At 44.6% G+C, this 12,199-nt stretch overlaps 1 protein-coding gene across 1 annotated transcript in view; it reads left to right on the top strand.

Moving 5' to 3' along the window:
• Positions 1-12,199, top strand: part of Aldh1l2 (aldehyde dehydrogenase 1 family member L2) — a 42,476-nt gene that overhangs the window by 410 nt on the left and 29,867 nt on the right. The window contains exons 2-3 of the mRNA XM_028883607.2: positions 7,272-7,416; positions 9,469-9,703. Coding sequence (XP_028739440.1) covers positions 7,272-7,416; positions 9,469-9,703 — 380 coding nt within the window. The remainder of the gene's footprint in view (positions 1-7,271; positions 7,417-9,468; positions 9,704-12,199) is intronic.

Here is a 12,199-nt window from a genome sequence, read left to right as displayed (position 1 = left end):
TTAGGTCTGGCTGGGATGACCAGCTGGGACTGACAAGGGGTAAAGGGACCAGAGCCAGCGTCTGTTTCCTTCTGTTTTGCGTTTCAACCAAGAGACTCCCCGTCCTCAAAGTGAGCGGTATAGAATCCGGACTGTGAATTAGAGTGAGCACTAGGCACTGGCCTTGCAAGGTCTATCAGATGTGACTGTGACCCAGGCAAGCTCATCGCTGCAAGCAGGGACTGCCTGGTGCTTCCCGCCCAGTGGCAGCGGCCAGATTTCCAGCACCCCCCAGAGCTTCAGGAGCAGCCACGCTGGAACTGTAGAGTAAGAACCGGGCGCTGGCCCAGCCCACAGGCTTGGGATTGCATCAGCGCGTGTAGAAATGGACCCAGAGCCTACACGTTGCAAGTGGCTCTGCCTTCAGCACTTGGGTGGGCCTTGGAATAAGAGCCTTGCTGAGTCTAGACAATTCAGACTGTTCTGGCAAAGGAAAATGTCTATCCTGTGTACATAATGTCTTTTGTAAGCAGTACATTCTGGCCGTGTTATAAGATTTCCCTCCACTGGTTTTTCTCTGATAGTGTCATATGTAAAAGAAGTTTAAGGCAGAATCTTGAATAGTGCTAAGAATCATCCCAGACTTTCGTTCATTTCAAAGTTTTGTATCTCCTAGATAAACCCAAATGGTCAGAATTCATCTTGCTCCTTACAATCAATTCTAGTGATTTTAGGGGAACAGTCACAGTTTAATAAAATCTGAAAGGCAAGGCCTGTGTGCCCTGGGCTTTTGATTGTCCTGCTGGGCAGCCCTTGGACCCTTCCTTACTTTCTTCAACCCCTGGCTCTACAATCTGGTCAGGTGGCACAGATAGCAAGGGCCTGCGTCACTTCACTGGCCTTTGTTACCGCCTTGTCAGGGAACTCTTGGAAAGCTGAAAGGAAGGAGTTTTGAAGGATGAGAAGATTTTCTTGTGGGGTTACAGACGTTTTCAGTAATAAACACTGAACATGAACACACCAGGTGACAGATACCAGGAATAGAAACAAGGCTGGTCAAAGTGGCAGGCGGTCCCAGGGGCCTCCTGTCCCCAGGAATCCATGTGGGAAGGTGGCCGCAGACAGAGTTCAGAACTGAGCAGAGTTCCGCGTGATCAAAAGGAAGATGGTGAGAGATAGGGAAGGAACCAGGGGCATTTTACTCTAAAGATAATGTAGACCACATCCTTTGGACTGTGCTCTCTAAGAATTATTATTATTATTATTATTATTATTATTATTATTATTATTATTGGTTTTTTGAGACAGGGTTTCTCTGTGTAGTTTTGGTGCCTGTCCTGGATCTCGATCTGTAAACCAGGCTGGCCTCAAACTCACAGAGATCCACCTAGGTCTGCCTCCCGGGTGCTGGGATTAAAGGTGTGTGCCACCACCACCCAGCCTTAAGAATTATTTTAAAATGAACATACATATATAAATATAAGTGGTATATAAAATGGTACCACCACTTTGGAAGTTTGGTAGTTTCTTTTGTAACACTTTTAAATCACATTTTATTTGGGGATGGGGGACATGCCACAGCACACATGGAGAAGTAAGAGGACAACTGTCAGTTGTTACTTCCTTCCATCTTGTTGGTCCTGGAAATCAAATTCGGGTCCTCAGGCTTGGCAGCAAATGCCCTTACCAGATGAGCTGACATCCTCTTTAAAACATTTTTTATTCTTTATTCTTAAAAAAAAAAAAAAAGCCAAGCAGTGGTGCCACACGCCTTTAATCCAAGCACTCTGAGGCAGAAACAGGAATTTCTGAGTGCAAGGCCAGCCTGGTCTGCGGAGCCAGTTCCAGGACGGCCAGGGGCTAGGACAACACAGAGAAACGATCTCATGGTTGGGGTGGGGTGGTAATGGGGGAATGATGGGGGATGGGAGGGACAGGGACACTGACAAAACATGTTGTGAGTGCTTGGGAGCTGGCTCAGAGGTTCCAAGCACTTGCTGCTCTTACAGAGAATGTGAGTTCAGTTCCCAGCACCTTTGAAAGGGTCCGTGCATATACTTCACAGCGGGCGGGGGAAAAACCATCAGGGTAAAGAGTGAAACTCCGATCAGCCTGATTTTGATAACTGGTGCTGGGCCAGGACTTCTAGAGTGTGACCCAGATCATCTGACTTCAGCCATAGTTAAGAAACTCAGTCCTATGAGTACAACTGTTGACTCAGAAGCACTGTTCAAGATAAGGGTCTAGGGGGACTGACGGAGGCAAGTAAGCATAATGCCTATGGGTCAGGACTGGGCTGACCCTAAGAGGGTAGAAGTCACTTAGGCTGTTGTAAGTACAGTGATATCTCTCACAAAGATGAGTTTTATGGCCTAGAAGTAATGTTCAAGGTTTTAGGGGGGGAAGTCTGGGATAAACAAACAATACTCTGGGGGATACAGGCAGAGCCTGGCCCAACATGTGGCAAAGGATTACCAGGTTGTAAATGCCATGTTCCCCCCAGCATTTTAGGAAAACAACTACACACCTCATTCCATTGAAGAGATAAGCTATGTGTTTAACTTTCCTAGCCTCTCCAGTGCTTATTTGTGTGCACAAGGACCTTTTTTGCCCTCTACAAACATCCATGTTGTGCAGCTCACCACCACCTGTAACTCCAGCTATGGGGGATCCAATATCACTTCCTGGCCACTGAGGCCATCATAACACTCGTGGCATAAACCCGTGCAGACACATACACATTCGTAACATAAAATAATGAAACTGTAAAAAGCATTTTAGAAAGTGATGAGGACTGGGGATATAGCTAGTGGCGGAACACTGGCCTGGCATAGACAGCGACTCAGCTTGGACCCCCAGCACTGAGAAAAAAGTCAGCGTGACAATTGATGTGAATACCTTCTTTATATAATGATGCAATAAGGAAATGAAGTTGCACAAGCTGTCACTGATGGCAACACCAGTAAATTGTGCACAGCTTCATTTCTGTGTGAGGCATGACATGCTCTTATTCATGGGAGAGCCTGTTACACTAGCCATGGGTGTACACTTCGCACACTCCAAATACATCCTGGGAGTACACGAAAACCAGCTGATGTTTTCACTCTCTGCTTCATTTTTAAGCATAAGAGGCATGCCTCGACAGTTGTCTTAGAGCTTTGCTCACCCAGAAGTGAATCCACACTACTCTCCTGCCCAAAGTCACTCAGGATCCCACTGTTTTTCATAATATGATACAAACTACTGACAATAGGCAAAGCTCTCTGCAGTTCCTGTCTCAGCTGCCATTTGTCAGCATCCCATGATTCCCCATTCTGGTCACTGCCATTTACTCATTTCTTTCTGCCTGGAACTTCCCAGGGGTCTCCTGTAATCCTCCCCACTTCCTTAGCCAGCTCCCAAGATGACAGCCCTGAGATTCAGCTGAAGAATTCCCTTAGAGTCAGGGAGATGGATCCACAGGTAAAAGGGCCTACTAAAGAAGCATCCAATCCTGAGTTTAGATCCCTGCACTTGTGTAAAAAGCTGGGCATGGTGGTGTGCACCTGTAACCTAAGAGATGGGAAGGCACAGACAGGGTGGCCCCTAGGGCTAATTGGCTACCAGCTTAGCCTGAATCAGTCAGCTCTGGGTTTTTGAAAGACTTGGTCTCAAATAAGAACTGAGAGTGACTGAGTAGGACATTGACATCTGGCCACCACACGTGCACACATATATATGCCTGCACACATATGCATGCACAAACACATATGCACATATATACACAATATCTCCTACCCACTATGAAGAATTGCCTTTGGGTGATGTCTTCCCCTTTCAGAACCTGACTGTGCCCATCTATCCTAGCACTGTGTCAATAAAATGTCTACTTTCTTCCCTCCCTACTGACAATCCCAGAGGACAGGGACCACTTTTTCTATGCATCTTGTAGAATAGGGGGGTCCTAAAGAGAAATGTGCACAGAGAACAAATGAGAGAGACAAACTACAGAATTGTGGTATGTCTGTAAGAGATTGTCCTGACTGATAATTGATGTGGGAAGGCCCAGCCCACCGTGGGCAGCACCATCCCTAGACACTTGGGTGGCGCAAGAAAGCTGACTGGACACGAGGGAGGAACAAGTAAGCAGCTTTCCACTATGGTCTCTGCTTTGGTCCCTGCTCTGACTTCCAATGATTGACCGTGACCTGGAACTACAAGCCAGATAAACCCCTTTCCTCCTCCACGTTGTTTTTGGTCATGGTGCTTATCGTAATAATAGGAAAGCAAACCAGAACATCCCATCCTGTTTCTTGGTGACTATTGGATTTCAGGTTATGTCTCCAAACTTTTTTGCTTTAATCTCTTCATCTATGAAAATGAGTTATGAATGCCTGTTTATGGGAGTCTGTGTAAGTCAAATGCAGTCAGGCACATGAAATGCATGGCACGGACCAACATTCCGTTAAAATGTTTCCAGTTATTTCTGCTTTTTTTTTTTTCTGCCCCAAGCTTCCCAGGGCAGACTATTTCTTGTGGTCTGACACATCTGGCACATCTGGCACTCAGAGCAGAGAGTCTCGGGTGTTAGTGATCCTAGGGATCACTAGCGAGCTTGCTAGGATGCAGTTTTCTGGGCCCCTGATTCTGACTTAGCAAATCAGCAGCGAGAACCTAGAACCCACATTTAAAATGCATCTTCCTGGTGGATTCTGCCAATGTGGTCAAATCAGCACTTAGACTGGACTCAGAGAAAGGAAAGCAAGAAATATCTTAAGTCCAGTTTTCTGGAATCCTGTGAATTCACAAATACACAGGATTTTAGAGTCCTGAAATCTGAGTATTTCCCTTGGGCTAGGTATGCAGCTCTGTAGTAGAGATCAAGCTTCAGGTTGAAGGCTCTAAGTTCATTCACAGTGCTGGAGAGAGGGGTGGGGTGGGGAGTCAACCACAAAGCTTAGAGAGTGTTTCATGGATATGGTACTTTCAGTGACACCATGGTTGCTTTGAACACTTTCTCAGCTGATCCAGAATTGAACTCCAACTAGCTAGGTGACAGCCACGTGGAGCGTAGCAAGAGCATGAGGACACTTGGCTTTTCTGTGCTTTGAGGGTTTCCACGACCTCCACTTTTGTTGGTTGTCGAACCATGGGTCTTGTACATGGTGAATAAGCACTCCCCCAAAGAGCTACAGCCTGGCCCCTCTGTGTTTCATATGTCTTAAAATATCTGGTGCTAGTAATTGTGTGAGGAGAAGTTGAAATTTTTGTAAGGTGGCCAACAGAAAGATTTTATTCAGCCCTAATTATAGGATACAGAGATAAAATATTTATAGAGCCTTTTCATTTTTTTTTCTTGGTGTGTGTGTGTGTGTGTGTGTGTGTGTGTGTGTATGTGTGTGGCCAGAGGTCAACTCTGGTTTGTTCTTTTCTGGTTTGTTCCTTGGGAAAGATTTACTTTGGTTTTATTTATTTATTCTTTTTTTTAAGATCAGTTAAACTCATTCACTTTTATTTATTTTTTTTGACATAAGCATACAAATCATGAGAGAACTATCTACAACTAAAATCCCTGAAAATAAAAATTATTTATTTATTTATTTATTTATTTATTTATTTATTTATTCTTTTTGTTTGTTTGTTTGTTTGTTTGCTTTCAAGACAGGATTTCTCTGTGTAGTTTTGGTGCCTGTCCTGGATCTCGCTCTGTAGACTAGGCTGGATTCGAACTCACAGAGATCCACCTGGCTCTGTCTCCCAAGTGCTGGGATTAAAGGTGTGTGCCACCAACGCCCAGCTGGTTTTATTTCTCTCTCTTCTCTCTCTCTTTCTCTCTCTCTCTCTCTCCCCCCTCTCTCTCTGTGTATGTGTGTGTGTGTGCCCATGGAGGTCAGAAGAGGGTTGGATTCCCTGGAGCTAGAGTTGCAGGTGGTTGTAAGCCACCTAACATGGGGGCAGGGAACTGAATATGGGTCTTCTGGAAGAGCAGCAAGTGCTCTTAACTACCAAGCCAGCTCTTCAGTGCCCATCTACCTTGTTTTTGAGACAGGGTCTCTCACTGACCTGAAGCTTGCCTATTCAGCTGGACTGGTGGGTTAGCAAGCTCTAGTGAGGCACCCGTCTCTGGTTTCTCAGCACTGAAATTATATGTGTATGCTCCCATATCCAGCTTTTTTTTTATTTTAAAATTTTTTGAGCATTTCATTCATGAGTACTGTGTTTATGATGTTTCTCTCCCCCTTCTCCTCCTCCAGCTCCTCCCATGTGCCACTTCAATTGTTATTGTTACATACACATATGTGTGTGTGTAAAACCTTCTGAGTCCATGTAGCATTGCCCGTATCTGTATGTGTTTAGGGCTGGTCACTTGAGATTTGAGGTGCAGGAATTGTATTGTAGATGTATCTGTTGGGGTTGGGTACCCCATGATAAGTTCTGCATTTTAACCAATCATATAGCTTTCTAGAATTAACTCTATCTACTACTAAAAAATTTTCTTTGATGAGGGATGAGAGCTGCACTCATCTGTGGATAGAAGGTGAATAGTTAGAATGCAACCGGGAATCATATAGTTTAGTAAAGTGGTGGTGCTGTAATTTCTTCTAAGATCTGTGACCTCGCTGGCCATGGGGAGTTGGCTAGGTTTATATTACCAGGCATAAATTCCCTCCTATTTAGAGGGTCTTGAGCTCTTAAGTCTAATTACAAAGCTGTTGGTTCCACCAAGATCTAAGCGCCACTATTGCACTTTAGGGATATCTTGACATAATGGTCACTGTGGTTTGTAAATGTCACAGCTGGATTGCTTTTCTCACTTGGCAGCTTGCATAGCACCTTCTAGTACTATGAAAGTTAGTCCTCAGGGAAGAGGCCTTCTAGTCAAATCCAGCTTGATTTCTCTGACTCCTGTGTCTGAAGTACATGGCATTTTCAGCAATGGGGTCTTATCTTCAACTTCTGAGAGGCCACCAAGGGCAACAGTAATAGTATTGATGGGGAGTTTCTTGGACTCCCCTGACCAACAACTTGAAAGAAGGTTTCTCATGCCTGAAACTGTTCTTTTTTTTTTTTGTTTGTTTGTTAGAGAGTCTAGTTGAGGGGGGCATTATTACCCACAAGTGGCACACTGGACTGCAAGTTACTGTGTAGCCCAGGTTGGTCTTGTACTAGCAACCAGACATTTTTATCTTGGAGGTCTTGGAACTTCTGGTAGCCCTTGAGTCATCATCTTATGTGACTCATTTTCCAACATCTGTCAACTAGTGTTTTCTGTCCACAGCACCAGCTGTCACTATAGCTACATCCTTTCACAGGTTTATTTCAAAAACAAGCTGAAGTTGGCACTTATTGGCCAGAGCCTCTTTGGACAGCAAGTCTATAGCCACCTCCAGAAAGAGGGCCACCGAGTAGTGGGCGTGTTCACAGTTCCAGACAAGGACGGAAAGGCTGATCCACTCGGTGAGTGCATCTTGGAACCCTGGGTCAAACACTCTCAGGACTGGTTGGGATCAGAGCTGCTTTTGTTGCACTGCTTATGACTTCTAATTGTTGTATTATCAAGACAAGCCTTTCAGAACCATGGTCCAAGGGGGCTGCCTCAGCCCCAACCAAGTCTGTGGTCCAGCAAGCAAACAGGGAAAAGAGGGAGACAGGAAGATGGTTCAGTCGGTAAAAGGCTTGCCTCACAAGCTTGAGGACCCGAGTTCAAATCCTCGGCACTCACACAAAAGTTGGTGCTTTGGCCTTGTCTGTTACAGCAGCATTGTTGGGTGGAGGCAGAGACAAGGGAATCCCTGGGACTCATTGGCCAGATAACCTAGCCAATTGGTAAGCTCCTGGTTTGGTAAAAGACCCTGTCTCAAAAAATAAGATGAAGAGGGATTTTAAGCAAGATCCCTGACATTGACCTGTGGCCTCCATGCACACAGGTGCACACATGGACATGCTCTCACACTCGTATGAACATGTCCATACAGCACATGTCCACACACCAAAAAGAGAAATAGAGGAAGCAGAGAATGAGCTTATTATTAAGGACTTAGTCCAGAAATGGCATAGATCACTTCCATTCATATCCAATCAGCCAGATCTTAGGTACAGGCCAATTCAATTGCAAAGGTGCCTGAGAAATTGAGATTGCCTTTGAGGCAACTACCCATTTAACTGTATGAAGTGTCTTAGTTTTGTTTCCTACTGCTGTAATATTTTTTTAAATGCCCAGACAAAAGCAATTTAGGAAGAAAGGGTTTATTTGGCTCACAATTTCAGGTTAGAGTCCACCACAGTGGGGAGGTCGAGGCAGTGGGGACTGAAGCTGTTTGTCAGGTCACCTCCTCTCAAGCATGAGCAGAGAGTAATAGATTAATGCATTCATGCTAGTGCTCAGCTAGCCTTCTCATTCTCATACAACTCAAGACCCCCTCCTAGGGAATGGTACCGCCCATCTTGGGTGAGTCCGCACACTTCAACCAAGGTGATCAACCTAATCCCCACACAGACCAGCCTCATCCAAACAGTCTTTGTGGAGACTCCCTTTCCAGGTGATTCTAGCGTGTGTCAAGTCGACAAAGCTGGCCACCACCCTAGGAGGTTCCACTGCCGGAGGACGAGAGCAGACAACCAGCTGTCTCTGCTATATACATGGATTTTGGGGATTATAAATATGATTATCAGACTCATTTCAAAACACATCTGGGAAAGTGGCATTTCCTTGGTGCCTGAACCCAGGGCCTTGTTCCATTGGCCATGACCATTTGGACTCATGGTGTAACTCAGGAAAAGAAGATGAAGCCAATGACTTATGCACAATGTGGCCTTGAGATGGTGCCGCATGCTTAGCAGGATATGCTCTAAAATCAGGGGCTGGTGTGGATTCTGCCACCTACCAGCTGTGTGACCCTGTGCAAATTGCTTAGCTCACTACCCTCCAGTTCAGTGGCCCCTGCCTCACATGGCTATGGTGAGAACTCATGGAGGGTGGGATGTATGTCGATTGCTATGCAAGACACCTTGGTTTAGACACCTTCAGGTCTCAACAAGGCTTCAGAGCTGAAGTTTTGTTCTGGAGACCTCATCTCCTCCCTTAGGACTGTGACAACCGGAGAGGGAAGGGACAGGGAACAAAAGGATACTGGCAAACCCTCCTGCTGTGGCTCCTGGAAATGGCCTAGGATGGATATATATGACTGACAGACAGACAGACAGACACAAACACACACACACACACACACACACAGACACACACACACGAAATGAATAAAAATGTAATGAAAGTTCTTTAAAAAAAAAGCTTCCATCAAAATCTAAAGATAACTACTCACCAGCTTTTGGACTGAAATACATTATGCTTTCAATACCTATATGAACGTCCCGACACAATAATAACATCAAACTCTAGTTACAGCCCAAATTTATCCTCCACAATGGTTAACCTGTGAAATTGTGATGTTACTGTGTGTTAATGTAAGACCAGGGCCTTCTGAATAGGACAATCTCTTTTTTTGTGCTCAGCTTTGGCTGCAGAGAAAGATGGGACCCCTGTGTTCAAGTTCCCCCGATGGAGAGTCAAGGGTAAAACCATCAAGGAGGTGGCAGAAGCCTACCAGTCAGTGGGCGCCGAGCTCAATGTGCTTCCCTTCTGCACACAGTTCATCCCCATGGATGTCATTGATGGCCCAAAGCACGGCTCCATCATCTACCACCCCTCCCTGCTACCCAGGCACAGAGGAGCATCTGCCATCAACTGGTGAGACTTGTAGTAGCAGGGCATGTGATGGCTGTTTCCATAGTCCTCGCAAATAGACTGTTTTTCTATTTTTTCTTCTCTACACAATACAGAAACTAGGTGTACTTGGGGCTGGAGAGATGGCTCAGTCAGCAGTGTGTGCATGAGGACCTGAGTTCAGATCACTAGCACCTATGTAAAGCCAGGCATGGAGGCTTCCATCTGTAATCCCAGCTGAAGGAGGGAAAAAAGGTGGCTCCCTGGAGCTCACTAACTAGCCAATCTGGCTGAATCAATGGGCTCAAGGTTCTGTGAGAGACCTGACTCAGTATATAGAGTGGAGAACAGCTGAGAAAGATACTTGATGTCAATCTCTGGCCTTTGCATATGTATGCACCACACACACACACACACACACACACACACACACACACACACAGTAGACTTGCTTGTGAGGTGCTGATAGGTTGCTTAAATTGTGTGAACTCCTTTGAGATCTGGAGACACTATATGAAGTGGGACTGAATTTCCCAAGAATGGCCTCTGGTTATTAATTCCAGTGGCTATAACTAGGTCACAAAGCTTCTGTGGTCAGATAAATAAGATCAATTTGATTCATGCTGGTTTATCTCAGGACTTCTTTGCACTTTTGACATGTACCTTAATAGTCTTCATAGTGCATGATTCTCCCAGAAGTTTTTTTTTTCTTTTTACACAAAGGATCTCAAGTACATTTGAAAAAATGTACAGTCATTGGAAACTGGCTTCTTTATCATCCATCATCCTTCCTTTGACTTAAAGCTCCTCAAAAAGACTGTCCAACATTTTCATGTCTTTTTCAACCACAGCTCCTGACACACCCTAAGTACCTAACACCATGGTACACTATGCTGAGGCTGAACTGGGTCTTTCCTGCCTCTTTTACCTTCATTCCCTTATCTGCCACCTTCCTGGTATCCCCTGGCATCAGCTTATTGAATGTATAAGAAATCTATCTGTGGTTTAAATGTGCTGAAAATACTTTATTGTCTTTTTTTGTTTTGTTTTGTTTGTTTGTTTGTTTTTTTCAAGACAGGGTTTCTCTGTGTAGCTTTGCGCCTTTCCTGGAGTTCACTTGGTAGCCCAGGCTGGCCTCGAACTCACAGAGATCCGCCTGGCTCTGCCTCCCGAGTGCTGGGATTAAAGGCATGCGTCACCAACGCCCGGCTACTTTATTGTCTTTAAAGATTGATGCCTTTTGGTCTTATAAATAATAGTAGTAGGTACCTTTGCATTTGAATCCTTTTTTCATTTTGAATTATTTCTACATGCAGATTCATTGGGTCAAAGCATATGGATATTTTCAAGGCTGTTGATAGTGTAATGCCAACTAATTCCTCAATATTACTGAAAATACAGACCCATTGGATTATGGCCTTACTTGCCTGATCACTCAGAGAAATACAAATGATTCAGAGAGGGGGGTTGAGGCTGGGGAGATGGCTCAGAAGTCAAGAACACTTAATAAAATTAAATCTAAAAAGATGATTTGGGGTACTAATGAGCAACCACTTTACAAGTTCTCCATATGTGCCTGCTTCCTGGCGTGTGTTTATGGATGTTTTCCCACATATCCTGTTATTGTTTGCATTAGAAGCCACTACAGAGCCAAGTATTTCTCTCAGTCTAGGCTGTATACAGCACACGTAGTTGATTGTATCAACTGACTTTTACTATAGTTTATGCAGCCAGTCCAGAACTATTCTAATCTTAAGTGACATTTTACTCAGTTATACAACCTAAATTAACACTCAATTTTCCTTTTCTTTTTTTTTTTAAAAATTTATTTGTTTGTTATGTATACAATGTTCTGCCCGCATGTATGTCTGCAGGCCAGAAGAAGGCACCAGATCTCTTTACAGATGGTTGTGAGCCACCATATTGTTGCTGGGAATTTAATTCGGGACCTCTGGAAGAACAGCCAGTGCTCTTAACCTCTCAGCCATCTCTCCGGCCCCTCAGTTTTCCTTTTCACTCATTGTGCTGAGCAACTTCTGTTTTAGTTTCCAATCTTATTTTGTCTAATACATGACCAAGCTCAATGTAGGAAGTAAATGGAGGAATGAAAATTACTTGGTCCCGAAGAAAACTGTCCATGGGTGGCAGTAAGGATGGATTCTGACACCTTTTAAGATGCACCATGCCGGGCAGTGGTGATCCATGGCCTTAATCCCATTACTCAGGAGGCAGAGCCAGGCAGATCTCTGTGAATTCGAGGCTAGCCTGGTCTACAGAGCGAGTTCCAGGACGGGCGCCAAAACTACACAGAGAAACCCTGTCTCGAAAAACCAATAAATAAATAAATAAAAATAAAAGAAGATGCACACAAGCTGTTCCTGCAAGACTATAGAGAACACAAATGCATTAAATAGCAGTTGTGGGTGCTGCTCTCTGTGAGCTCCATTGAGTCGAGCTCTATCACGAACTTCTCCAGGTCACCCATTCACTGTCTCCTTTTTTCATTGTAATTCCCTTTCC

The sequence above is a fragment of the Peromyscus leucopus genome, chromosome 18, assembly GCF_004664715.2.
Source record: "Peromyscus leucopus breed LL Stock chromosome 18, UCI_PerLeu_2.1, whole genome shotgun sequence".
NCBI lineage: Eukaryota > Metazoa > Chordata > Mammalia > Rodentia > Cricetidae > Peromyscus > Peromyscus leucopus.
This window is presented reverse-complemented; position numbering and strand designations above follow the sequence as displayed.